General features: G+C 63.7%; 2 protein-coding genes across 2 annotated transcripts in view; one reads left to right on the plus strand and one right to left on the minus strand.

Annotated features, from left to right (window-relative positions):
• The first annotated feature begins 365 nt into the window (after positions 1 to 365).
• TMEM120A (transmembrane protein 120A) lies at positions 366 to 4,756 on the plus strand. Its single transcript, XM_056108220.1, has 12 exons — positions 366 to 544; positions 1,595 to 1,713; positions 1,839 to 1,955; positions 3,091 to 3,150; positions 3,291 to 3,386; positions 3,467 to 3,556; positions 3,745 to 3,810; positions 3,888 to 3,949; positions 4,043 to 4,135; positions 4,229 to 4,293; positions 4,382 to 4,450; positions 4,522 to 4,756. The coding sequence occupies exons 1-12, from the start codon at positions 464 to 466 to the stop codon at positions 4,633 to 4,635; spliced, it is 1,032 nt and encodes a 343-aa protein (XP_055964195.1). The 5' UTR covers positions 366 to 463; the 3' UTR covers positions 4,636 to 4,756.
• A 99-nt stretch (positions 4,757 to 4,855) lies between these two features.
• Positions 4,856 to 23,283, minus strand: part of LOC130017540 (NADPH--cytochrome P450 reductase) — a 40,019-nt gene continuing 21,591 nt past the window's right edge. Inside the window, exons 2-16 of the mRNA XM_056108236.1 lie at positions 22,642 to 22,826; positions 11,088 to 11,136; positions 9,224 to 9,352; positions 8,828 to 8,977; positions 8,414 to 8,538; positions 8,042 to 8,131; positions 7,855 to 7,953; positions 7,339 to 7,455; positions 7,144 to 7,262; positions 6,438 to 6,619; positions 6,209 to 6,358; positions 5,842 to 6,112; positions 5,610 to 5,755; positions 5,443 to 5,528; positions 4,856 to 5,302 (exon numbers count right to left, since the gene is read on the minus strand). Coding sequence (XP_055964211.1) covers positions 5,158 to 5,302; positions 5,443 to 5,528; positions 5,610 to 5,755; positions 5,842 to 6,112; positions 6,209 to 6,358; positions 6,438 to 6,619; positions 7,144 to 7,262; positions 7,339 to 7,455; positions 7,855 to 7,953; positions 8,042 to 8,131; positions 8,414 to 8,538; positions 8,828 to 8,977; positions 9,224 to 9,352; positions 11,088 to 11,136; positions 22,642 to 22,814 — 2,031 coding nt within the window. The 5' untranslated portion in view covers positions 22,815 to 22,826 and the 3' untranslated portion in view covers positions 4,856 to 5,157. The remainder of the gene's footprint in view (positions 5,303 to 5,442; positions 5,529 to 5,609; positions 5,756 to 5,841; positions 6,113 to 6,208; positions 6,359 to 6,437; positions 6,620 to 7,143; positions 7,263 to 7,338; positions 7,456 to 7,854; positions 7,954 to 8,041; positions 8,132 to 8,413; positions 8,539 to 8,827; positions 8,978 to 9,223; positions 9,353 to 11,087; positions 11,137 to 22,641; positions 22,827 to 23,283) is intronic.

Raw genomic sequence — 23,283 nt, forward strand, 5'->3', positions numbered from 1 at the left:
CCGTGACCCGGTGGGCCGCTGGGAAACTCCAGCCCGAGCGACCCTCCACCCGCGGCAGCTTTCCACGGACGAAAGTGAAGCCGAGGCTCCTGTTCTCTCCCAGCCCGACTCCCCGAGCGGTCACGGGCTGTCCTCCGCGCTCGGCACGAGCACGAGCGGCGGGGCCCGGCGGGCGCGGGGGTCGCGGGCCGCCGCGTCCCTGTCCGGACCCGAGCGACCGCCGTGCGCCGCGAAGACCCGCCCCGGCCCCGCCCTGAAGCCGGATTGGCTGCGGAGGGGGCGGGGCCAGCGCGCGCGCCGCTCCGGGCCGTCTCCCATTGGTGGGCGCGGCGGCGCGAGCCCGGAAGCGGACGGGGGCGGCGGCGGCGGCGGCGGCGGCGGCGGCGGCGGAGGGGCCTGGGGACGGCGCGGGTGGCCGTGCTGCCCTCGACTCGTGGCCGGTCCGGCGTGTGGCCCGGCAGCCATGCATCCCCCGCCCCCGGGCCCGCTGAGCGACTGCCTGCGGGACTGGGAGGAGCTGCAGCGGGACTTCCAGAGCATCCAGGTGAGCGGGCGCCGCGGCGAGTGCCCCTCGGCCCCGACCCAGGTCACCCTGGCCCAGGGTCAAGGGTTCGGGCCGCCCCGGGCCAGGCTGCAGGGGCTCTGGGGCCAGGAGACCCCTGGAGTGGCTCTCGGAACCGCGAGGACCCGGTGTCCCCTGCTGGGTCCGCCTCTCGCCCCCGGGTCGAACCTTTGCCCGCGCCCCGGGCTGGCGGGAAGGCGGCGCCCGACCCCGGCCCCGACCCGGCCCCGACCCGGCCCCTCCTGGGGGCGCAGCCCTGGCGCCGGTGGCCCGCCCGGCTCGCCCAGTCATTCGGCAAATAGCGCCGCGGGCAGCCGCGCGCCCTGGACTGGGCTGGTGTCGGACGGCCCCGGGGCCAGCAGGAAGAGAAACGCTTCGAGTGGGGGCTGGGGGCTGGGGTGGACCCGGCCTGTGGGCGAGCCAGCCGGGGACCGAGGACGTGGCTGGGAGGGGCAGCCGTGCCACAGTGCGTGGAGACCCCTCCGGGGCCAGGCACCACTCCGGCCCCCTCGGACAGGCTCCTGCTGTCCAGGCTAGCCGGGTGCCTCCTCCCCAGAGCCCAGGCAGGAGCGTCTCCTAGTCTGGCCCGGGCCCTGCGCCCTCCTCACTCACAGTGCCCCTTGCCCGCTTCCGGCCACCACTGCTCCCGGACTCAGCCACCAGGGCAAAGTGCTCCAAGGAGGCTTGGGCCAAAGGTGCAGGGGAGCTCCAAGGGTTTCAAGCTGGTGACCTTTAACCTGGGAGTGCCCCTTAGTCCCCCAGCCCCCTTGGTCAGAAGACATCTGTGACTGTCCAGATGCAGAAAGGGCAGGAGGGTGGGACATGCAGTGGAAGGGCTGAGATTGGAGAAAGGTTGTGGGGGTGTGGCGAGCAGCCCCCCAGGAACCCAGCACTCCCGTGTCCTTGCCATCCTGGGAGAGCGGGCTGCCATTCCTGCCCCTTTCTGCCTCTGACCTTCCTGAGGGGCCCCCAGCCCGTGCCTCCAGCCCGGGCTCACGGACACACCCCCGCCGTGCCTTCCCGCCTGCTCAGGAGACCCACCGGCTGTACCGCCTGAAGTTGGAGGAGCTGACCGAGCTGCAGAACAGCTGCACCGGCTCCATCGCCAGGCAGAGGAAGCGGCTGCAGGAGCTGGCCCTCGTCCTGAAGAAGTTAGGACCCCCGGGGCCCCTGCTCTGCCCCATGCCCTGCCCCCTAGGGTCCTCCACAGTGCCCATGGCTTAGTCCTCCTAGAGCCCCCTGACTGGCTCCTGTGGCCCCCTCCCCCCCCCCGCAGATGCAGACCCTCTCTTGCATCAGAGGCCGAGGCGGCCGCGAAGGAGCTGGAGAACCAGATCAAGGAACGCCAGGGGCTCTTCTTTGACATGGAGGCGTATCTGCCCAAGAAGAACGGGTGAGACCCCCCACGCCCACCTGCTTTCCCAGCGGGGCTTCCTCCTCAGGTGCTCCAGGCAGGCTGGGGGGAGGGTCGCCTGGTTGGGGGATGAGGGCCCCTGACATAGCAGCGACAGCTTCCCCTCTCCTCCATGAGCCAGTCGGGAGGGCCAGGGAAGGGGGTTGATGCCCTGGGGTGGGGCAGGGAGGTGAGAGCAGGGGCAGCCGGGGCAGAGGGACAGGCCACCTGCACTTGGATAAGCAGCTGAAGCCCAGGAGCACAGGCAGGGACAGTGCTGGGCAGGAAAAGGTCCTGCGGACCTGGGTCCTGAGAGCAGATGCAAGAGTGGAAGCAGAGGGGATGCCAGTGTGGAGCTGGCCCAGCAGCCCCTCAGGAGGGAGTGGCCAGAGACCCCTCCCCAGGACCCTTGGGGAGGGGCCGTCGGTGCTGGGGGACAGGCCCTGGGAGAACAGCCACGGCTGGCCGCTCTCGCACTGGGCTCTGAGCGCAGAGATGTGGGAACTGGCACTTGGCATTGGGGTCCAGGGGCTGATGGTCACTTCTGCTGGGAAGACTGGTGGAGTCAGGTCAGGGGGGCCAGAGAGACAGGCCGGAGGAGGGAGCCCGGGCTGGGTGGGAGCCGTCACGGTGCTGGGGACGGAGCCTGGGGGAGAGCTGTTGGCTGTGCAGGGACTGTGGCTGGGTGGCCGCGGCCCAGGGCTCAGGCTGAACCGGAAGCCAAGTACAGCCCTGTCCACGCCGCCGGTGGCTTCCTGGGCCTCGGGGAGTGGCTGCCAGAGAAGCTGGGGGCGAGCCGAGAGGTGGCTGTGATGGCGGGCCGTGGTGGTGGTGGTGGGTGTGTGTGAGTGTGTGTGCGCACGCATGGACAAGTGGCTGGAGATGGGCTGTGGTGGTCCTGGCGCTGGGGGTAGCGAGTGGGGTGGGCGGTTGCCGTGGGATTGGTGGTGCCCAGCTCTGCAGGGGTGAGGGGAGAGCCAGCTCCCTGTGGGGTCCTGATGTGTGGGGAGGGGGCTTGAGGCAGAATGGGGAACTGGAGGGAGGGGTTGGTTTGCTGGTGCGGAAGTGGGGGAGCAGGCGGGGGACAGGGTCAGGTGGACGCCGGCTCATCTGTGCCCCCCTCCCCCGACCCCAGGTTGTACCTGAGCCTGGTTTTGGGCAACATCAACGTGACGCTCCTGAGCAAGCAGGCCAAGTGAGTGGGGGTGCCCCGTCCAAGCCCCCCCACGCCTCGGGGTGCTGGGGTTGCTCTCAGAAGCAAAAGCCCATGGTGGGGTGGAGGTTGGTTGAGGGGGTTCCCACTGGCCCCCATTCTGCCCACATCTGCCCACCCAGGTTTGCTTACAAAGATGAGTACGAGAAGTTCAAGCTCTACCTCACCATCATCCTCATCCTCATCTCTTTCACCTGCCGCTTCCTCCTTAATTCCAGGTGAGCCCGGCGCGGTTCGGGGTGGACCCTGCACCTGGTCCAGGCCCCTGAGCACCCACTCTCTGTACCCGCCCCCGCAGGGTAACAGATGCTACCTTCAACTTCCTGCTCGTGTGGTATTACTGCACCCTGACCATCCGGGAGAGCATTCTTATCAATAATGGCTCCAGGTGTGAGCGCAGGGGGCCAGCTTCAGGGGGCGGGGTGGGAGCCGAGCCCGCACCCCTAGAGGCGCCCAGAGGGTGGGCGTGGCCTCTGGGAAGCAGGAAAGGGGCGGGTCTGCTGCTTCCCACCTCGGCCCCACCCCCAGCCCTGTCAGCACCCCAGGGGCCAGAAGTGACCGTCCTTCCTGATACAGGATCAAAGGCTGGTGGGTCTTCCATCATTACGTGTCCACGTTCTTGTCCGGAGTCATGCTGACATGGTGAGCAGCTGGGCCTTGGATGGGGGATTTGGCCGGGGGAGGGCAACGCACCCACCTCGCTCTGCCTTCTGCCTCAGGCCCGATGGTCTCATGTACCAGAAGTTCCGGAACCAGTTTCTGTCCTTCTCCATGTACCAGAGTGAGAGCCTTGGGGGTCTGGGTGGTGAGGGGGGCCTGTGGTGGGTCTGACTCAGTGACTCGGCCATCCCCTCCCCGCCTCCCACTTCCCCAGGTTTTGTGCAATTCCTGCAGTACTACTACCAGAGCGGCTGTCTCTACCGCCTGCGGGCCCTGGGCCAGCGGCACACCATGGATCTGACCGTGGGTGAGTCAGGGCACCCTGGGGCTGGCCAGATGCGGTTGTGCCCCTTGCCCCGTCTTACCCTTGCCCACCTGTCCACCCCCCCACCCCCCGCAGAGGGCTTCCAGTCGTGGATGTGGCGAGGCCTCACCTTCCTGCTGCCCTTTCTCTTCTTCGGACATGTGAGTTGGCGCTGGGCCCCTCCCGTTGGACCTCCACCTCCCCCCAGGTCTGGCCCCATCCCGTGTAACGTCCACCTCCCCCCCCCAGTTCTGGCAGCTTTTTAACGCCCTGACGTTGTTCAACCTGGCCCGGGACCCCGAGTGCAAGGAGTGGCAGGTGAGCCATCGCCCCCGGGGGGAGCACTGGGGGACCCGTAGCCGAGTCTCACCCCCGATCTCCTCCCCCAGGTGCTCATGTGCGGCTTCCCCTTCCTGCTCCTCTTCCTCGGGAACTTCTTCACCACACTGCGGGTCGTGCACCAGAAGTTCCATAGCCAGCGGCACGGCAGCAAGACGGACTGAGCCCCCTGCTGAGTGCTGGGGCTCCCCTCGTCCAGGCGGCTCCCCGGGGGTTGGGGATGAGCCGGCCTGTGTCCCCAGGCCGCGCGGGGAGCGGAAGGCGGAGGCCTCAATAAAGAGAGAGGACGGGATGCCTCGTGTGTGCTCTCCTGAGGGAGGGGTCTGGTCCCCAAGACTGCGGACTCAGGGGTACCCCAGATCTCCTGGGCAGTAACCAGACGAGTACAGAAAACAGAAGTTTATTCCAAGGGCCAAAGGTTATTTAAAATTATTTACACTCATTGAAAATCATTGGAGGGGGCCGGGCCCCAGCTCAGCTGAGAGTCAAACCTCGAGCGGCCGTGGGGGAGTGAGGTGGCCGCCAAGCAGGGGCCACTTGGTGTGGCCCTGTGCCCTGGGGGCTCCAGTGGCACCTCCTGGAGGAGTCTCTGTCACCGGGCGACCCCCGGATGCTGGCAGGAGGGCGCGAGGAAAAGACAATTATACGGGTGGGCAAGCGAGTCTGTGGGGCAGGCGGGCGCGGGCCTAGCTCCAGACGTCCAGGGAGTAGCGGCCCTTGGTCATCAGCTTCTTGATGTAGTCCACGGCCTGGGCGTGCTCCATGGCCCCCAGCTCGGCCACCATGTCGTAGAAGGTGTTTTGCACATCCTTGGCCATGTTCCGGGCATCCCTGTAGCAGGAAGGAGGTGACACCGGGGACCAGACCCGACGGGGTGCCCCTTGCCTCCCTCCAGCCACACAGACGGGGCGCCCGGCACCTGCTCACCCCTGCCCAGCCCTGGCACCCAGACGGGGCACCCGCCTGCTCACCCGCACACGTAGATGTGGGCACCGTCCTCGTGGATCAGTTTCCACAAATGCTCCTTGTCCTTCTTGAGCAGGTGCTGGACGTAAACCTGGGTGGGGCAGTACCCGTGAGCAGGGGTCCTGGAGCCACCCTGCCCCCCGCCCGGCCCCGCCAGCAGCGGTGCCCTCACCTTCTGGGGCTGCTCCCGGGAGAAGGCCACGCTGAGGCGGCTGAGGGCGCCATCCTTGTGAAACTGGGCCAGTTCGTCGCGGTACAGGTAGTCTTCATCCGAGCGGCGGCAGCCGTAGTACAGCAGGGTCTCCCCGACTTCCTTACCTGCAGGGCCGTGGGCTGGGGTGAGCGAGGGGCCTGGCCAGGCCTCCCCCAGGTGCCCCCCCGCCCAGCCCACGGCCCCCACTCACCCTGCTGCTTCAGCCAGCCCCGCTCCTGGATGAAGCCCATGAAGGGGGCCACGCCGGTGCCAGGGCCCACCATGATCACGGGCGTGGTGGCCTTGAAGGGCAGGCGGAACTGGGACTTGCGCACGAACATGGGCACCAGGGCCCGGCGCCCGTTGTCCCCCGCGGGGTCCTTGGTCCGAAGCCAGCTGGTGGCCACGCCCTTGTTGACACGACCGGCCTTGGTCTCGTACTCCACGGCCACGGCGCAGATGTGCACGGAGTTGGGGTGGACCTGGGAGGCGGGGAGAACCCGTCACTGGAGCCACGGCCACCTGCGGGCATGTGCTGGGCCCCGCCCCACCCCGCGCCGGGCTTGGGCTGGGCCCACCTTGGAGGAGGAGGCGATGGAATAGTAGCGGGCCTGCAGGCGCGGCAGCAGCTCGCACAGGTGGTCGATGGGGGGCCGCAGGGACGGGTAGTCCTGCAGGATGGCCAGGATGTGGCGCCGGGCCTCCACCACCCAGTTCAGGTACAGCTCCTGGGGAGAGAAGGGGCTGAGTGGGGCGGGGGGCAGGACCGCGTGGGGGTGCGGGGGGGGGGCTGGGAGGGCCACCCACCTTGCCCTCGCCCGAGGACGAGGCCATCTTCCGCAGCTGCTCCTGCTCGGCCGGCTCGGTCGCGTACTGCGCCAGCTCGTATAGCACGTTGGTGCGTGGCGGGTTGGTGATGTCCAGGTAGTAGGTGAGGGCCGTGCGGTAGGTGGTCGGGCAGGGGAAGGGGTGCTTCTTGTTGGACTCCTCTGGGGGGAGGGAGGTAGGCAGGAGGGGGCTCAGCAGGGGGCCCTGGAGTCAGGGCTCTCGGGGGCCCAGGCCTGGGAGGGTCCCCAGAGGCCTTACTTCGGGGCAGTGTCGAAGAACCGTCCGGCCCTGCAGTGCCGTCTGAGGGGCCCCACGAGGCGGGGACAGGTGGGGAGCACTGTGCCTGAGCCTCCTGGAGCCCCCAGCAGAGGCCGCATGCGCATGGCCACTGTACCCCGCTGCACCCCACAAGGCAGTGCTGGGCCCAGACTAAAGGGGGGGTTCATGGCTCGTGAGGCCAGAGGAGACTGCTTGGTTCCTGAGCACTGTGCTGCTGAGGTGGGGGCACAGACCCCTCCCCTGCGGCTTCCCCAGACCCCCCGCCTCCTCCAGGCCAGGTCTAGAGGCTCCGTTTGCTCCAGCACCTGAGGTGGGTCCTGCTGGACAGCCTCCAGGACACCTGGGGAGCCAAGGGGTCCAAGACCTAGCGGGGGTGGGTGGGAGGCGATGGCTGTGGGGGGCTCACCATCTAGGTTGTTCAGGGACATGACGACGTCCAGGTCAGCCCCCAGGATCTCGCCAAGCTGCTGGACCAGGGCAGAGTCGTTGGCCGGGTACACGGCTACGTGGTCGCCAGACTCATACCTGGAGGGGGAGAGGCAGGGGTCAGGGGTGGAGGCGTGGGGGACCGCCGGTGGGGTCAGCCAGGGACGGGGCGCACCTGATCTTGGAGTCCGAGATGTCCAGTTCCAGGTGCATGAGGTGGCGCTCCCCGCCCTGGTTCAGCTTCCGGTTGATGGTGACGGCGGCCAGGAAGGGGTTCTTGGCATCAAAGGGGCTGCAGGGGACGGTCAGGTCAGTGGCTGCCGGTGCCCTTCTGGTCACACACACCGGGCACCCTGGAGCTGGCCTTGGTGGCCACGAAGACACGGCAGTAGCCAGAGGGGCTCCCCAGACCCCCCCAGGGCGGGCAGAGCTGGCACTCTGGCCCCTCGCACAGATGCCAGGAGGCCCGAACATAGTGAGGGCACTGGGCCCTGGACAGGCTGCAGCATGCCGGCTCCCCAAAGGCCACAGACTGAGCAGGTTTCAGGGAGCCTTTGGCCAAAGTTCTGCAGCTCCACCCTGGCACAGGCCAGTCTCTGGCTGGCGTCCACGGGGCCACACACAGGGCAGCGTCTCTTCCTGCCATGCAGCAGAGAAGAGACCGGGGTCCCAGGGTGTAGCCCGCACTCACGGCTTCTGGTTCTCGTAGCTCTTCAAGCGTCCCATCTCGCCCGTGTAGACCTTGGCCGCGTCCATGTCCGTGTGGACCACCAGCTCATACTGACGGATGCTGCAGAGGGGGGTGGGAGGTGAGGAGGGAGGAGGTGCCTGTCCCCACTCCCCCACCCTGTCCCCCTCTCCCCTGCACATGCACTCACCTGGCCTCGTCACCCGTGGCCTCCACCCCAAAGTGCTCGCACACGGCCGGCCAGAACTGCTCCCGCCACGTGATGAAGTCCTCCTCCAGGCTGTGGGTAAGGGGGCGGGGGACAGTGAGCCAAGCCCCCAGGCCTGCTCACCGCTCTCCCTGAGCTCAGACAGGAAACGTCTCAAATGTGTGCAGAGATTTGGAGCGGAGTCGGGGCTGAGTGTGTGTGTGTGTGTGTGTGTGTGTGTGTGTGAAGGCTGCGGGTGGTGGGGCCCTGACACTTGCCGTCATCATAGCCCCATCACCCGTGTGTGTGTGTGTGTGTGTGTGTGTGTGTGTGTGTGTGTGTAAAGGCCTCGGATGGCAGGGCACCGACACTCACTTGCCGTCGTCATCGCCCAGGCCCAGCTCGTAGATGCGCCGGGCGCCCAGCTGCTCCAGCCGGCTGTCCACGTACTTGCCCATGGCGTTGAAGTGCTCGTAGGTCTTGTTCCCCAGGCCGAACACCTGTGTGGGCAGGGGGCCGCTTGTGAGCTGGCCGGGGGGGCGGGCTCCCACCAGGCAACCCCTGTCCAGCCACTTGCTGCTGGACATGTCTGAGGTGACTGGGCAGGTGCCCATAGTGGACCAGTGCAGGTGACCTGGAGCCACTCCGTGCTGGCCGGGTGGTCAGCTGAGGAGGCCTTGGCACCAGGCTCAGTCTGCAGAGCCGCATCCGGACCCTTGCCCACTGGGTGGAGATGCAAAGAGCCGGACACTTGCCTCCAGTTCCAGGGCCCGGGTTCAGGGGACTCACCGCATACTTGACCCCTGACAGGTCCACGTCCGCCTCCTGCAGCCAGTCGTAGAAGTCCTGGGCGTTGTCCGTCGGGTCCCCCTCGCCGTAGGTGGCCATGCAGAACACGGCCAGTGAGTTCTCAATCTCAGCCAGGCTGCTCAGGTCGGCCTGGGGGCAGTGTGGGCCCAGCCAGTGAGTGAGATGCCCTTCGGACAGCTCCCTACCTCCCCAGGGCCTGGGGGCAGGGCACTGGCCTCCGAGGGCTGGGTCTGGCAGGCGCAGAGGGGCAGGACCGGGGCAGCAGCCCTCAGACCCTGCACCCTGCACGGGACCACCCCACAGCGTCCTGGGGTGCACACGGGGGCCCTCAAGGATGGCCCAGTGCTTGGACAGATCTGGGGCCGGCGAGCTCACCAGGTCATACTCCTCGGGGTCTGCGGCCATGCCCCGCATTCCGTAGCGGTGCGCATCCTTGGACAGGCGGTTGGCAAACTCCTCAGCAGTTCCCGTCTGGGAGCCGTAGAACACGATGATGTTCCTGCCCTGGGAAGCCAGACATGGGGGTCAGCAAAGGCTAGAGAGGGGCAGAGACGGCCAGCAAGGGGCAGTCTCAGGCTCCCCCTGCACTGTCCTGCCAGCCTTAGGGTCTACTTCCTTGGGGCCAGGGGCTCCCTGCAGCCAGGTCCGCTGCATTTGGAGGGGCGCCTCCCTGGCAGTGCTCCTGGGGGGAGACCTGGAGGCTCAGGGCACAGAGGATGGGCTCAGGTCTGCGCATGCTCCTGTCTGGATGTCGAGTGTCTTTGTGTCAAAGTTTAGAAGATACTCAGCCAAAGGAGAAAGACCAGAGAAAAACAAACCCAGGGTCCCTGAATGGGCAATTAAGGGTGAGTTTTTCTGGCCAATTCTGCCACTGCAGTGCGTTCTGGGCAGTTCCTACCACCTGCACTGTTTCCGCCTGTTCCAGGAACTTCCCTGGCAGCTACCAAGAAGCCCAAACCATTCCCCGGACCCCTAGTCGCCTCTGACGCGGGCACCCGGTGAGCGGTGCGAGACATCCGCATGGAGCCGTTTCCTGCACTTGCTCCTCCCGTCGCCCCACCAGCTCTCAGATCTTTCAGAGTTCCTGAAGATCTTAAAAATGTCAATTATGCTCCCTCTGAAATGGGGCCACACCTGGCAGTGCTCAGGGATCACTTTCAGCGGAGTGCTGGGCTTGGGGGACCCCCTCTAGCAGGGACTGATCCCGGGTAAGCCATGCCCAAGGCAAGCACCTCTCTGCCATCTCTCCAGCCCCGAAGATCACTTCTCAACCATCAAAGCATTGGCAAATGATCAGTGAACTGCTCCTACCAGATGGAGGAGGAAAAGGACACAGAGAAGGAGCTTGCTAGCTCCGGGGGCCCTACTTCTGCACAGAAGCATCTGCCCCATGGTGAGGTGGGGGGATTCTCTTCAGGGCAAGACAAGAGCACGGCTCGGTCCCCAGAAGCCCCCTAACGGCCACACAGTCCCTGGAGCATCCATGGACACAACTCTTCTCTTTTTTGCATTTTGGGTCACACCAGCAATGCTCAGGGTTTACTCCTGGCTCTGCACTCAGGAATTACTCCTGGCAGTGCTTGAAGGGACCATTTGGGATGCCAGGGATCAAACCCGCGTGCAAGGCAAATGCCCTACCCACTGTGCTACTGCTCCGGCCCCTGGACACTGGAGCTGTGCTGCAACCTGGGGCTCTCAGTTGGCACTTCTGAGTCAAGAGCTGCTAGGAAGGTGCCCCTCCCTCCAAACAATCCCCAAACCCCACATGTAAAGTGGGGGGATAGTACAGCAGGCAGGGCCCTGGCCGTGCAAACAGTTGAATAGGGCTTGATCCCAGGCATCCCACCTGGTTCTGAGCCCCGCCAGGAGTGATCCCTGAGCACCAAGCCCTGAGCACTGCTGAGTGTTACTCAAAAAGCAAAGCCAAAAAAATAAATAAATAAATAAATAAAGAATCTGCTATTTTGGGGAGGACACAGACATAAAATGGCTCTAGAACTCTCCATACCAGCCCTAAATGGCAGGAACAGGGAGAGACGCCCCAGGGCTAGGGATTCACCCAGGAGGACTGAGTATCTCTCAGCCAGCACTGGACACAGTCCGCTGGTGAGCTGGCTCTCCAGGGACGGCTGCGCCCTGGCCCTGCTGCAGAGGTCACCCCAGTGTGCAGCTGATCCAAGCAGGGGGAGGGAGCCTCTATTCCTGTCTCGGGCCGCTGGCCGGGCAGCCGGAAACTCACCGTCTTCTTCATCTTCTCCACGAAGCTGCTGTCCTTGGCAGAGGTGGACCTGCAAAACAGGCGCGCAGCTGGTGAGGGGACCACAGGCTCCTTCTGTACATCAAACATGCAAAAGCTTGCACGGATCCCACCCCCCCCCGCCCCCCTCCCTCCCCTTCCCATCACTTCGCTGCCCACATCGCGGCTGGGAGGCCCCTCAGCGGCCCATCCCCACCCCTCACCCCTGAATGACGGCACCCAGGACCCAAGAAGGGTGCACGAGTTCCATCGGAATCTGCACCCCCAACACCTGCAACCGACACGCCCTCCTGGCGGGCCCCTGGGGGTCCTGTCAAAAACTCCACTCACTGCCCACCCAGCAGGCACCCCTGTTCCCCTAAAGCCCCTCTAGCACAGCCAGTGCCCCCGCCTTCCACGGGGCCCCACCACTCTGTTCCCGCTCTGGCCCTGGCACTTTCCAGAGCCCCCCCAAAGTATGGCACCCGCCCGCTACCCACCCCACCCCATCCTCCGGCCCTCCCAGAGCACGGCTGGGGTTCTCCGCTCAGAGCCAGGGCGGGGCTGCGGGCCTTCCTTGGCATGGCCCTTGGGACACGGTAGTTTTCAGGTCTGCTACGGGCGAGCATCGCATGAGGTTCCAGGGCACGAGAGAACACGAGTTTGATCCCTGCAAGATTTCTCAAGCCCCACTGGGTGTGGCCTCCAGACAACAAACTCAAGTACAATAAAACTAAGGGAAAACGGCAAGGCCAGGAAGGGGCCGGAAGGCCAGCCCAGAGTTGGCGGTGAGGGGGGGTGGGAATAACATCTGGGTACAGGAGTGGCAATGATCAGCAAGGCGTTATCCCGCAGAGTAGGCTGCCCAAAGGCCAATGGGCACCACCAAGGAGAGCAGGAAGCGGAGGAGAGTGGAGAGGCCACCCGCCAGGGGCAGACGTGACCGTTTCCCACCTCCTCCCACGTCTGCTCAACTGGCAGTGAACCCTCCGCAGAGGAGGAAGATTGTCTGCAACGATGCAGGCTGGCCCAGCAGCCAGCGGAAGGCCAGAGCGAGGGGGTGTGGTGGCCGCCGAGACATCTGTTGAGCCACGTCATCTCCAGCATGAAAAGGATGGTTGGTCAGTTTGCAAGGGTGCAGCAATGCAAAGGTTTAAAGACGTGAAGCAGCGGACCCATCACGGGGCGACCCAATCACGGGCAACCCCAGTCACGGGCAACCCCAGTCATGGGTGACCCAGTCACAGGGCACACACAGCTCACATGAGAGAAGCTGCAATTCTGTGTGTCCCAGGATGGGTCGGGCAGGTGGACTGGGCTGTGGGGCTTTTCCTTGCTTCCTTTCCCCACGGATGTTTATGACATGCCTGGCCCTCGGTTCCCTACAGGAAACACACAACACTTCTCAGTAAGAACAGACACTGAAGACAGAAATCAGCGGGGCAGTACAGCAGGGAGGGTGCTCGACTTGCAGGCAGCCAACTGGGGTTTGGTCCCTGCTCCCTGGGGTCCCACAGGGTCCCCCAAGCACTGTCAGGCGTGATTCCCGAGTGCAGAACCAGGAGTAACCTCTGAGCACCACCAGGTGTGGTCCAAAATTAAACCAACAGAAAAGGAAATTGTTCTTATTTCTAATTGAGAATTTCATAGTTCTACCCAGCTGTGCTCAGGGGCTGTGCCCTGCTGGTATGTGGGGAGCCAGGCAGTACCAGGCCTAGAATTTGGTGCCAGGCCGATGCTCTGGTACTTGGGCCCTGCGCCTTTATGTTGGGGGCCCAGAGACAGAGCCCTGGAGTGAAGGTGCTGGCCTTGCACTGGGCAGACCCTAGTTCCATCCCCAGGATCCGATATGGTCCCCCTAGCACCGCCAGGAGCAATCCCTGAGCCGAGCCAAGGTGTGGCCCAGGCCCCACTCTACCCCACAACACACACACACGCATGGATGGATGTGGCAGCACAGAGAAGGTCCTCTGAAGAGGAAGAAAGGACCCCCCACAGCCTAGCCCGCACCCAGTCCAGCATGTCCCTGGCTCCTTCCAGCCTTTCTCCCGAAGGTCCTTCCTCCTTCCCATGAACTCCTACCTATCCCTCAAGACACCACATAAAATGCCCTATCAGAGCGCCGGCCCTTCCCCCAAACACTGGGTCACTGGGCAAGTGAGCATGGAGGCATCTGCCTCTTCTCACCAGCAGAGAAGCAACATCTAGAGGTGGCTTCAAGGCCTGGCTGACGAAAAGGACAGGCACATGCTATGGCCAGCAGTGGCCCGCAGAAACACAGGTGTTGGGACTCACAGGTGGGGCCACTGGGGACACACACCATGAGCAACAACTGGGGGTCCTGTCTGGGTCATGCCTAGGTTCTGCCCCCAATCAGCCTGAGACTGAAAAGGGCACTTCAGAATCCTAGGCCCCCACATGCTCCTGGGTCCCCAACAGCTGCGGTAAAGAAGCATCTTTCCCTGCAAGAAGGATGCGCCCGGGACCCCCTGTGGCTCCAGGGGCAGGGGCTGAGGCCACAGGATGGATAGGAGAAGACCCGCCCGGGGTTCCAGAGGGACCAGAGCACAGAGTGTACAGAACAGCCCCTCAGAGAGAAGGCGAGTGGAGAGAGACCCCGAGGAACAGGGGAGGCACAGCTCTATGGTGGTGCCAGGTGAGGGTCCCACTGGCCTCCCGGGGGAGAGCAACCCCATAGGCCTGGCGAGCCCCCTACCCAGAGGAAGGGCCTCTTGCGGCCTCAGGAAAGGAGGTGGCCACTCCTCGTGGCCTGGGACAGTGTCTAGAGATCCAGGCAGAGGAGGGTCCCTCAGTGGGAAGGAAAATGGGGAGTCGAGGGGAGCCTTCAGCTTCCAGTTCCAGCCCCCCAACGTGCAGCTTCTCGATGTCCCGGCCCTGGAGGGGGACACAGTGCCTTCCCGCTCCGCCCCCTGCCACCCGTCTGTGGTTCGGGGCACCCAGTGCCCAGCACTGACCTTCTCAGGGGGAGCTCGTCCCGTGGAGAGGAGTATGTGCACCCCATGGCCCTCACTGCCCACACCAGCTCTAGGGGAGGGGCCGGGGGGCAGCAGCTGGGAAGTGGGGGGCTCCGTCCATCCTCCACGCGTGGTGCCCCGGCCACCCGCAGCCCCTCACACGCTCTGCGGCCGAGAACCAGCAACATCTGGGCAGTCCAGGCTGGCTGCTCCCGTGATCCCTTGCGTGTGGGCGCACCCCGCCCCCGCCGTATGGACCAGGACTGAGCGGCCTCTCCAGCCCCACTGGGTCTCCTTGGCAACTGTCTCGGCCCTCGCCCTGCCCCCGCAAGCCGGGGAGGAAGTGAGGGACAGCTGAATGGCTCGGGCCGCGGTGCTCCCGCGTTGCTGGGGGACCCCCTCTCCTCGGGGCAGGAGTGGGGGCGGTGGAGAGATTCCCTCTGAACAGAAAACCCCCCTCCAAGGCATCTGCGCACGCGGCCCCTCGGCAGCTGCCCAGGCCGTGCTCCTGCGGGCAGCACAAAAGGTTCCAATTAGGGCTCCGGCTGCTAACAGGGAGTGGAGCGGGCGCAGGCGGCCTGGGCTAGGGAGGCGTCTGCTGCTGAGTCACGCTGAGACGGGGCCAGTCGCTTGGCTGCTGCCCCAGGCCAGGCCACAGGCAGGAGTTCTGGGAACAACCTCAACTTCCTTATCTGCACAGGGCACCTCTGCACCCCACTCCAGGTGACCCTTCCCACCCCAGGGTCATGGGCACCCAGATTGAGAGAGAGAGAGAGAGAGAGAGAGAGAGAGAGAGAGAGAATGTGACTCCCCAGGCTGGTCCAGACCTGGCCAGGTGTATGTGTGTGTGTGTGTGTTTGTGTGTGTATGTGTGTTTGTGTGTCTCCCCAGGCTGGTCCAGAGCTGTGGGCTGGGCAAAGCCACCTTCAGTGGGGACCGAGTGCTTGGCTAGACCAAGTGAGAAGTGGCAGGTCTGTCCCCCCGCCCCCCACCCCGGCCAGCAGGGATGCTTTACAGGCCTGGCTCTGTGGGTGAGATCGAGCAAGGCCTTGCAGCAAGGCAGGTGAAGGGCTCTATGGGAGAAAGGCAGGGGTGAGGGAGGCCGGTCAGAGAAAGAAGGCAGAGCCGCTCACTGGGCACTGTTGCCCAATGTCCACGGCTCAGCACCTGGCAGGGTCCCACCTGGCACCCGCTGTACACGGGTCACTGCCACAGTCAAGGTCCCTTCTTTCCGCTTTGACAAGCTCTGCGCACAAAGCCCTCTCAGGCGTGTCCCTCACAGAGCCGTGGCCTGGGCAAGCTGACCGCCTCTGCCTGACGCCGGGGGTCCTTGGGGCCATCACAGAGCATCTCTCTGCCCAGGCCTGCCACCAGGGGTGGGTTCTGAGGCACAGGCGTGCTGCCCACCTGGGCCCCAGAAACAGCCTCGGAGGCATCGTCACCACGTGAGCCTTGCAGTGGCCCCTCAGCCCAGCAGGTGTGAGGGGACTGGGTGAGACGCCCTGTGTCTGAGCAGTCCCCACCACACATCCTCCTGCCTCCACCCCGAAGTTCTCAGTGTTCACCCTCCGGGTGAGGGACACAAACTGATCCCTGCAGCTGGCTCCTACCCTTTCCCGTGTGGCCCTGGGGGCCCAGTACCCAGGTCATTCAGTGTGCCAGTGACTGCGACAACAGACCCGAAGTCTGACACCCACGCCCAGTTTCCTTGCAAGCCTGGACAAATCCAGGTTCTGCTCGGGGACCCTGTGCGTCTCTGGGGGTCCAGTGGGCGGGGGACCTCAATGGTGGGGTGCCCCCTCCGCCCTCCCAGTGCCCCCCTCCACCCTCACACCTGCAGCGTGCCTTGAGCTGGAGTCATGAGGTCCTGAGGTTGCCAGTGGGGTTTGGGGCAGCACCCGTCCCAGCAGACAGACAGACAGACAGACAGATGGCAGGCAAAGGCCCTCCTAGGTCGAACCAGGGGGAGCAGAAAACACAGACCCGGCACAGCGTGTGGCTCCCCTCGCCCCAGCCACGTAGCTGCCGGGCCCCCGAGCTGCAAGTAGACCCGCTCAGAGGCCAGCTGGGGGCCCCCGAGTCATGAGGCAGAGCTGCAGGAGAGTTGTGGGGCGCCCACAGCCCAAGGATGCACCCACAGGCTGGGCAGTGGGCGAGCCATGGGCACCAAGGAGAGGCGGCAGGAGATGGGAAGGAGCTGGCACCTCACGCTGGGCTGAGCTCACCCGGCTGGGACATGGGGACAGGGTGGTCCGGTGGTGGAAGCAGTGTGGAGGAGACCCACTGTGGGGGCAGCTTTGGGAGGGGACACATGGCCACATCCCCCAAGGGCGTAGGGAAATGGGGTCACGGCCTGCAAGGGGTCAGCCACAGCGCGCGGCCCTGCTCATTCCTGAACCAAAACAACTGCGGAAGCCCCCAGACACTGTGCTGGACGCTCGTGGGGTCCCCCGGGGAAGTGGGGCACAGCAGGCTGGAAAGAGGCCCTTTGCCCTTTGGGGGACTAGAATGTGCCCATGTTCCAGATGGCACCCCTTTTCCAGGAACCTTCCCAAATCTCCTGACGTCATGAGATTTCATGCGGCTTCTGAGCGGTGCCAAGGCTGGCCAGACTAGCAGCAGTGGACATGCGTCAGCCGGCCCGCCACAGGGTCACTCCTGAGCACGGCGGTTTGTTTGAAAAGTTGCATAAAGGGCCAGAGCAATAGCACAGCAGGTAGGGCGTTTGCCTTGCACGCGGCGGACCCGGGTTCGACCCCCGGCATCCCATATGGTCTCCCAAGCACTGCCAGGAGTAATTCCTGAGTGCAGAGCCAGGAATAATACCTGAGCATCACTGGGTGTGACCCAAGAAGTGAAAAAAAAAAAAAAGAAAAAGAAAGAAAGAAAAGTTGCATAAGAAAGAATTGTTTTCCCTGAAGGTGTGCTCAGGCTGTGTGTGTGTGTGGGGGGGGAGGGGAGGCTGGGGGGTTGGGCGGAACCAGAGGGAAGCGGGGTGTGTGTGTGGGGGGCTGAGCAAAGGTGTTGGGATAATCTTCTCCAGCAGTGTGAAGTGTAAATGTGTGTACACGCGTCTGTTAGTGTGTGATGTGTGTGCGCGCATGCGCCGGTGGTCAGCCATGCTCAGGAGGCCACCATGTGGTGCTGGGGCCGAGACATGGAGCCGGTGCCAGCCTGGCCTGTGCCCAGCCCTCGGTCTGGGTGTTCCCGTGGCACTGGCGGCCTCTCAATGCGCTCATTAAACATTTAACAACAACCACGATGTGGGCCAAACCCGCACCAGAGCCAACAGCCTTCTCAGGACCTGAACACGACAGGGCGAGTGCCAAGCTGGGTGGGTGGGGGCACCCCGAGGCAACCCCCTCCTCCCCACCAGGGCCAGGAGTGCAGGCTGAGCCCTGCTGGCCCACAGGCTGTGCAGGAGCGGGCACGGCTGACAGCGTGGCCTCCAGTGGCCTCACACTCTGCTGGGTCACTCAACTCAAGGTGTGGGGGCAGAGCCTGTTGGGGACATGGGGGTGGACAGGCCAGCGCTGTCACTATGGACAGTTCCAAAGGCCGCCGGGGAGGAGAGCAAGGCGCAGGGTCAGATGCCAGTTAATTGACTGACTTGCAGATGCAATGACCAGTGGGGGGGGCCCTGGAGTGGATGATGACACACGGGTGCCGACGTTCACAGGCCAGGTCAGGGCCCCCAAAGCTAGAGAACCTGGAGAGAGAACAAAGCCGGAAGAGAGAGCAGCGGCTGGAGACAGGGAGGGAGAAGGAGAGGTGGGGGGAGGGACGGAGAGCAGGGTGCAGACGTGGGCAGGCGGTGTGGCACGGGGCTCTGAGAGGTCATTGGTGCTCAGGAGGGATTCGTGGAAGCGGGGGCACAGACGGCCCCCCACGGCTGGCCAGGGAGCCCAGCGGGGAACTCGGGAAGGCAGTGGCAGGGGTACTGCTGCCCGGAGCCGTGGATGAGAGGCCCTGGCTGGCCACTGGGTTCAAGGGGACGGGGGTGGGCAGCCGGGTCTGTGCAGATGTGATGGCCCTGACGAGCCTATGAGGTCAGCGATGGGGGTGGGGGTGGGGGAGGCAAGACCAGCACTTCAGATGAGCAGAGAAACACAAGGACACCACAATGCGTCTGGGGCCCCCAAATGGCTGAAGCCAGGGACAAAAAAACCCCAGCAGGAGCGGGGACGGGAGGGGACGGAGATCCCCACGGTGGCTGGGCAGCATGTCAGAGCTGTGTCCCCCCGGCCCCACACAGCATACGGGCACTGGCAGAGGGGACAGAGAGTGACGTGTGACCCACTGGCCCTGGCGCGGTCTTGGACACCAGCACGGTCGAGTCAGAGACCTGCTCCCCTCCCCAGAAGGGGGGCACCAGTCCTGTGTGCAGAGACCAAGGGCCGTGGGCAAGAAACAGGGCGTGGGGCTCGCTCTAGGGTCCTGGAGGGCTAGGGGCTAAGGCGACCCTCGTCAGCCCACACATATCCTTCAGTGACCTGTAGCAAACGCTGCCACCATTTCTCTGCAAGGAGAGGGAAGGGCAGGAGGGATAGACGGGCAGGAGGGAGGGACGCTAACTCTGAACCTCTACAAGCCAGCAAGGTACATCCTGAATCGCTTCCTGCCCACAGCCGACGTGACGGCTGCGAGCAGACGAAGGCACTGGCAGACGCCACTGGACAACTTCATTGAGACCGAGGCATGTCCTGTGCCCTTGGAGAGTGGGGGCAACCAAGGTTGGGAGCTGTGACTGGGCAGAGGGCCCTTCCCCGGCCATGGGACACTTGGGACTCCCTGGCAGCCAGGTCCGGCTCTCCCAGTCAGAGGGTGGATGGGTAGGGCCGAAGTCCGGATGAAAGGAGGCTGGAGGCTGCCTCACTGGCCCCGGCCCACGGGGGGTCTGGGGTGGGGGGTGCACCTCACGGTAGAGACAGGAAGCACAGCATCAAGGTCACATGGTCCCTGGCTCAGTCCACAGGCTGGAATCTTCCTGTTCCTGTGCCAGGGTACCCCCCGCCTCCCAGCCCCCAGCAGAGGGGACAGAGTTTAGCCCCCACTGGCCCTTCAGGCCAATGGCAGGAAGCATCTACAAGAGGCTGGGGGCTGCAGTGGGTAAGCGCGTGGAGGGGCTGGAAAGGGGCGCCCGGAGGGGGCATCGGAGCCGTACCCCACCTCCCCATCCCTTAACCCTGTCCCTTTCCTCCTGAGTGTTCCTGTGTTCGCCTCTTCCGTGACCCACGGGTGAGATGTGGATGTGATATCTCTTTACCCAAAGTTCTTACCTACTTTTGTGATTTTGGGGGGTGGAGGCTTACCTGGCAGTGCTCAGGGCTGCTCCCAGGGGTGCTGGGACTCCACCCTGACCTCCGGCAGGTAGAGCCCCCAAGCGTCGCTGTGGGCCATCTCCCTAGCCCAAATTTTGTCCCTTTTTTTTTTTTTTTTTGCTTTTTGGGTCACACCCGGCGATGCTCAGGGGTTACTCCTGGCTTTGCACTCAGGAATTACTCCTGGCGGTGCTCGGGGACCATATGGGATGCTGGGAATCGAACCCGGGTCAGCTGCGTGCAAGGCAAACGTCCTACCCACTGTGCTATAGCTCCAGCCCCAGTTTTGTCCTTTTTAATTCTTCCTTCCTACGGGGCTGCTGGGTGGCCAACCGGCTGCCCGTGTCAGCCTCTCGGCCGTGCTCTCCAGGCAGTGATGGTGTCCCTGAGCTCCTGTTCGAACGTTCAAACCATTGCCCTGTCCCTGCTGATTTTGTTCAATTCTTTTCCCCTACTTCAACGAAGATCATCAGCATGGCCCCTTCCAGGCCCTTTGGGTGAATAGCCGAGCTCTGTTGCATTTCTACCTTCCCCGGTTTTGTGTTTTGTTTGGTTTGGGGGCTTCCTCCTGGCTCCACACTCCGGGATCATTCCTGGCGGGGCCCAGGGGCCCCTGTGGGATTGTGGGATGTCAAGGATCAAATCCAGGTCTGCCACGTGGCAAATGCCCCACATTGTGCTACTGCTCCGGCTTCCCCAGCTTGGCTTGAAGTCTGTCCTCTGCGGTCCTTTCATTTTGTCTGACATCTCTGACCCTGGAAGACACCCAGGACAGAGGACGGAGGCAATCTCACAGCACTCGGTGGCCGCGACCGGACAAAGGCCACAGTGGTTTGGGGTAAGATGTGTTTCCAGCTAGCGGAGAGGGCTGCGCATCACGGGCCAGCTGGGGGCTGAGTAGAACATGACGTTGGAACCTGCTAACTCAGCCTCTGCAGATGACGGAGACGGAGCAGCGGTAACAGAACGACAGGGCGGCCCTGGCAGCGCGACAGCCAAAGCAAGGGGATTTCACACCCCACTTACAACCACAAACACACCCCGAGCAGGAAAATAAATAAGAACGTAGACTAAAATAAAGAACGACCAGATGGGCGAAGCAGATACGGCACCCACCACTCGAGAACAGGTAAACAATGGGAAGAGGCACCACGTTTTCTCAGGCGCACACAAAACGTTGGGATGTGAGCGTCAGAACCGAATGAAGACTGTGGGGCTGGAGCAACAAGGACAGCGGGAGGGCATCTGCCTGGCATGTGGCTGACCGGGCTCACTCACCGGCACCCCAAAGGGTCTCCCGAGCTCCTCCAGGAGTGATTCCTGAGCACAGAGCCAGGAGTAAGTCTCAAGCACCGCCAGGTGTGGCCCCCAAACAAACAAACAAACAAAAACCAGAAGTCGACCACACACAGCAGCCCTGGGCAAGCCTCAGTCCCGGAGACCGAAGGTCACGCTCCCAGCTCTCACTGGGTCCCACAAGGAGCTGAACTACTTGGAGAGAAATGAAAACAAAAACATAATGGTCAGAACCACTGGGATGGGCCCGGGCACTCAGAGGGACGGGATGAGCAATTCAGGCCCAAGAGAAACAGAAACCTCCCAGGAACACTGGAGCCTTGCCCCTGGGAAAGAACAAGGTCAAAAGCTGGAAGATGGAAGAATGGGAATGGAAAGCAGAGCCAAAGCCATGAGACCTGAAGCCGACAGAGGGTCACAGGAGAGAGCGGTGCCCCCCAGGGGAGCGGCCAGGAGCCGGCTGCCACGTGGGGCCTCGGTGCTACAGTCTGGCAGGGGTGCCAGCCAGAGCCCAGTGCCAGGGACTCCGGGCAGCACCATGGCCGAGTGGGGAGCACAGCTGTCCCGGAAAGTACCACAATCTCCCAGTGCCACTCCCGGTCACCACAGCATCAGGAGGGGGACGCGGTGGCAGGATGAGGCTATTCTGTGAGCTGGCTCACAGGAAAAACAGAGGTAAACTTGGTGATCTAGAAGAGATGGGTCGGTTTTGGGAAAAGTACCATCTGCCAAGGACTGGATTGGGACCGGAATGAACGCTTCTCTACTGTGAACAGACCCGGGACCAGAGTGACAGTGCAGCGGGGCAGGGGGACCCAAGCCAGGTGCCATCCCCGGCATCCCAGAGGCCCAGAGCACCACCAGGAGAAATTCTTGAGTACAGAGCCAGGAGTAAGCCCGGGGCATTGCTGGGTATGCCCCCCTCTCAAAGGAAGGCGAGGGAGGGAAAAATTCACCCGGGGACATCCTGGATGATAATTTCACGGCTGAGGGGGCCAAACCTCGTGGACACAGCCAGGCCGACACGCACAATTCCATGTCTGTGCTTGCCACAGTGGGGGCAGCCAAGGCCGCGGGCATCTCTGTGGGCACAGAGACGCACCCGACAAGACCCGGCACGTCCACTTCGGGACAAAGCTCTGATGAAGTGGGACAGCATGAACATCCCTCGACATAATGAAGGCTGCAGAACTGCAGGTGTGCAGCGCTTTGTCCTTCACTAGGGAAAATCAAAGCTTTCCCAGCAAGATCGGGAGCAAGACCCGGCCGCTGACACTTCTCTCCTCTGTGAAAGTCCGTCAGAGCAGTCAGACAGTGATGGGAAACGACAAGAAGCCAGACCGGGAAGGGGAAGTGACGTTCCCTTTACCCACGGCTGTTGCACTAAAATGACGATGAAGATCCCAATCGAAAGCTCTCAGAGAGGGGCTGGAGCGATAGCACAACGGGTAGGGCCTTCGCCTTGCACGAAGCCAACCCGAGTTCAATTCCCAGCATCCCATAGGATCCCCCAAGCACCGCCAGGAGTAATTCCTGAGTGCAGAGTCAGGACCACGGACCACGCCCCCTCCCCCCCGCCCACCCCCCCCCCCCCAGCAGACGAGCCAGCGTGAACACTGAGTATGGCCAGGAGCTGGTGCTCCCTCGTACCATCAGCCCCGGCCATCTGTTGGGGAAGATCCAGCTGGAAGCTGCGTGTGCTCCAGCCGGAGACGAGCAAAGAGCAGGTGCTGGGACGGCAAAGGGTCCGGGGGCCCCAGGGAGAAACAGCCCTGGCCCTGCCTCTGCTCCCCACAGCCCCCCCCCCCCCCGCCAAGGCCAAGGCAGACACAGGTATGGAGGCCCTGTAAGAAGCAGACACGAGAAGACCCTCCGCACGGCCTGTCCTGTCCATCTGTCTGTCCGTCCCTGTCTCGCACAGCCTCGTGGGGCTGAAGGGGCCGGTGGTGGGGTGGTGCGACTCACACTGGCTGGATTTTGGTGAACTCGGGCACCTCCTCCTTCTTCTTCCTGAAGAGGAACCAGTAGGTGAGCAGGCCCACGATGAGTGAGAAGAGGACCACGTCCGTGGTGCTGAAGAGGGACACCTCCTCGGCCCCTGCGTCCGGCGCGCCGCTGTCCACACTGGACCCCCCCATCCTGGTCACACACTGTGGGGGGAGAGAGCGAGAGAATAGACTTCAGCAGGGAGGTGCTAGGATACATCCCCCCCCCCCCCGCTTCCAGCCGGAACCTCGGGGCCCCCAGACGGCAGAGGCAGGCACCATGCAGCTGCCCCAGAACCGGGCTGGCAACTGCAGGCTCCCAGAACCATCCAGAATCCTCCACACCGTGGAGACAGCGAAGGAAGATCAGGTGCAGACAACTGCCCCCGCACCAGGTGGCTGGCTGTCCAAAGCCTCCAGGTTGAGCACTGGGGAAGGAGCACTGCATCATTTACGGATGTGAGTGCTCCAACTCCCCACAGAACCTCGGGCACGGGGGCTCAGCGGGCGGGGCTGCCACCCTGCGGCCCGTGACTTGGGGATCCCCTGGGCTCTGTTCTGGGGCGTTCGCTCCTTAGCTGGAACCAACCACAAGCTGAAATGAGACAGCTGCCTGGCCTGG

This window comes from Sorex fumeus, unplaced genomic scaffold, assembly GCF_029834395.1.
Source record: "Sorex fumeus unplaced genomic scaffold, SorFum_2.1 ptg000199l, whole genome shotgun sequence".
Lineage (NCBI taxonomy): Eukaryota > Metazoa > Chordata > Mammalia > Eulipotyphla > Soricidae > Sorex > Sorex fumeus.